We start from the raw sequence: 3,462 nt of genomic DNA on the forward strand, positions 1-3,462 counted from the left end.
AAACACTGTTGAAAGTTAAAAATAAAAAAACATGAACTAAAAACACTGTTGAAAGTACAATATCGTAATGATCTTGTGTTTGGTGCCAAGACATGGATCCCGATGGAAGTAAATATATTGGACTTGGCTCTCCTCCGATCGTGGCAGGAGCTGGAGGATCCAACCCAACAAAAACATTTTGTTGAGTTGGATTCTACAGCTCTCGCCACGACTAGAGGTCCAACTCAGCAAAAATAGGGGGGGTATGATCATTTCACAGGGGGAGCCCACTTGGATCCCACCTGTGAAATGACCAAACCCCCTTTATTTTGCTGGATGGACCCTCTAGCTCCCACTACAGTTAGAGGAGAGCCAAATTGTGAAGATTTATTTATTGTCTTGGATGCATTGAAGGCGTGAAAATCTTATATGAAGGCATGTCTTCCTTTTCGAAAAGAAAGGTCACATGATGGGAGGTTATGCAATTTGGCCCTCTTCCAACTGTGACGGGAGCTAGAGGATCCAGTCCAATAAAATGAAAAAAAATTTGTTGTTACACTTGTAGCAGGGATGTTCCTACTACCAAGGCTAGCAGCCAAGGAAATGGAATATTTTACTTCCCCATTGGATTTATAAATACCCTCCTAGGTTTTAATATTTTCTAAAATATCCTTTAAGATCCCATTTCCTTGGCGGTCAACGTTTGCAAAATTTTGTTCTAACAAATCAGGGTTTTTTTTGGCATTTCACAGGTGGACCCCCATGAAATGACCAAACCACCCCTGTTTTTGCTTAGCTGGATCCTCCAGCTCCCGCCACGGCTGCAGGAAACCCAAGTCCGAGGTTATGGCATGGTGCCAACGTGGTCCATGGCGACTTGACTTATGTAACTCTCATGAGCTTTCACGTTCTCAATAAATGATTTCTTCTTACCAAAAGAAAGGAAAACGTGGTGCATAGAAAGACCGAACAACTTGATAAAGAGTCACTCGAAACAGAAAATTAAAAAAAAAAAAAAGAGAACGGGTGATGCACTTTAGAAACACCCCCTTACACTTCTCAATTCTAACAGTTTCTGACTTCCTCCGGCTTTCCTGCAGGGAAATTGTCCTCAGTTAGATCACATTCTTAATTACTACTGCTACTTTGAGATCGAGAACTGATGAGAAGAAGAAACCATCTCGATCAAATCCATTTCCTTCTTCCCATTTGAAGGAGTTTGATCCGAGCTCATCAGATCCATGTTTGGGTTTTCGCAGTAGTAATTATCATTTGTGGTGAAAGAAGAAGAAGAAGAAGAAGAAGTAGATGAACTGACTCCATTCAGCAGATAGGCAAGATAAAGATCTGACCACAGATGTGATCCGCTTGTGTCTTCCTTTAGGAATTCATTGCCTTTGTTAGCATTATCTATATTAGTTCTTGGGTTGGTAGAAGAAGAGCCAACCCCATCATCCATCTTAATGAACGTTGCTAGGTCATCATTGAAAGAGTAGAGAGAATCCAACGACAGAAGCTCTTGGAGATGCCCATCATAAAATGCTTCCTCTTCTGCACAACCCACAACTGCTGTGCCATCAGATGAGTGTTTGTAGATGTTCTCAAAGAACTTTTGTATGAAGAGTAGTTCTTCATTATAAGAGTGAGCAAACAAAGATTGAAGAGACCCATCTTTGGATGGAGTACTTGTGGAGATCAGAGCTGATGATGATGATGATGATGATGATCCAGAGGAGTTGTCATTATTAAGGGTCTTCTTTCGGATGTAATCTTGTAGTATAGAGAGCTGGACTTTTTCTCCTTGGCTTTGTGCTTTTTTGTTCTTTCTCTTTGAATTCTGCCTTCTTTTTGTTGCATTCCAATGGTTCTTTATTGAATTTTCAGTTCTCCCAGGGATACGCTTTGCAATCTCTGCCCATTTGTTCCCAACCTGTTCATGAGCTTCAATTAACAGTCTCTCTTCTTCTTCACTCCATGTATCCTTCTATCACATGCAAATCACCCACCCGAAGAATATGAGAAACAAAGAAAAGTGACAAAAGCAAAAAATTCATGCATGAAAGAAGTTAAAAAAGGTGGAAGGAATGCAACCAAAAGGATCGATTCCCAACCGTCGACGGAATTGGAACTTCAAGGGTTTGAGTAGGGATCAACTCCCTCACATGGGTGGTGCCACCTCACGTAGATCTCATCGTTCACAAGGTGTGGATTGGGTGTGAGTTCTGCACTCTAGATGTGGGGAGTTGATCCCAACTCAAAACAAGTCTGAACTTTCTATCTTTATGGGCTGTTACTTCACATGAATCTCATCCTCAATCCTCATCGTCCATGGGGTGTGAAATCCACCTCTAACGTGTGGAACTCACGAATAGGGTTTTCAATGTGACTATGATAGAAAATCCTATATAGGTGCTCGATCAACCTTTCTCTATTGAAACTGTGGAAACAGTCTATGATATGATGGGTGGGGAGGATGAAGATTCCATCCTTCCTATCTCTAAAATGAAACACAGGGCAGGCCAAATTATGGGGTAAAAAAAACGACAAGTAGGGTATGAGAAGTAAAATGGCAGTAATTGATAGGATCATGAGTTTGGAACTTAAAAAATGTAAACAGGAAGAAAGTCCATAACAAAGCTTTAATTAATTATTAGAAGAAATCATATCATATCTCAACCTTGATGTCAGGGCGTAGATGATTATGCCATCGTTCTCTGCACTGTTTCCCAGCCCGACCCACCAACTTCTGAGCAATCTGAGCCCATTTTCTCTCTCCATATTGCTTCACCAATGTCACCAATAACCTTCAAATTAAAACAACAAAAAAGACTTACCCATGAGAAATAAACTACAATCTATATATAAATAAATAAATAAAGTAGTTTCTCTTGCATTTGCATTACCATTACACCATTACCTGTCCTCTTCATCAGTCCACTGCCCTTTAATCAGATTAGCCGAAGCGCCACCTTTCATTCTCTTCCCCACCACCCCTCCACCCGCTTTCTCTCCATTAAAAGACTCTTCTATTCCTTCTGCAAACAGCCCATCAACAAAGCTTATATCTTGAAGAAGACCTCCAGAAGCAGAAAATTCACTAAACCCACTTGCAGAACCGAGTGTTTCTCTCATTCCCTCACTCCTATCCATTTTTTTTTGCGGAAATTCTTTCGTGCTCCACAGAAATCTATCAATGGCCGTTAATGGCGGAGTGGGTCGATGGAAATGGAAATGAGGGTCCTTCCCTGTAATTCCATAGCCGAAGCAACCTCCTCCGTCCATGACACAAGAAGTCTCAGTAAAGATTAAAACAAAAAAAAAAAAATTACATGCAAGAACAGAAACTACGGTTTAATCGACCTAAATTGCGTCGAGGAGGGATTAATTTGGGGTGGCTTTGTTTGTGCTTTTCCTTCCCTCGTAAGAGAAAACGCAGTTACGAGAATGAAGCTTATATCAAGTGTTTAGATGGGTCACATGATT

At 40.8% G+C, this 3,462-nt stretch overlaps 1 protein-coding gene across 1 annotated transcript; it reads right to left on the reverse strand.

Annotated features, from left to right (window-relative positions):
* Positions 1 to 1,120: 1,120 nt before the first annotated feature.
* On the reverse strand, positions 1,121 to 3,259 carry LOC122670603 (transcription factor MYB64-like). Its single transcript, XM_043867580.1, has 3 exons — positions 2,897 to 3,259; positions 2,657 to 2,783; positions 1,121 to 1,963 (listed from the first exon to the last, which is right to left on the reverse strand). Exons 1-3 carry the CDS (start codon positions 3,127 to 3,129, stop codon positions 1,121 to 1,123), a joined length of 1,203 nt encoding a protein of 400 aa, XP_043723515.1. The 5' UTR covers positions 3,130 to 3,259.
* Positions 3,260 to 3,462: the final 203 nt, after the last annotated feature.

The sequence above is a fragment of the Telopea speciosissima genome, chromosome 1 (genome assembly GCF_018873765.1).
Source record: "Telopea speciosissima isolate NSW1024214 ecotype Mountain lineage chromosome 1, Tspe_v1, whole genome shotgun sequence".
NCBI lineage: Eukaryota > Viridiplantae > Streptophyta > Magnoliopsida > Proteales > Proteaceae > Telopea > Telopea speciosissima.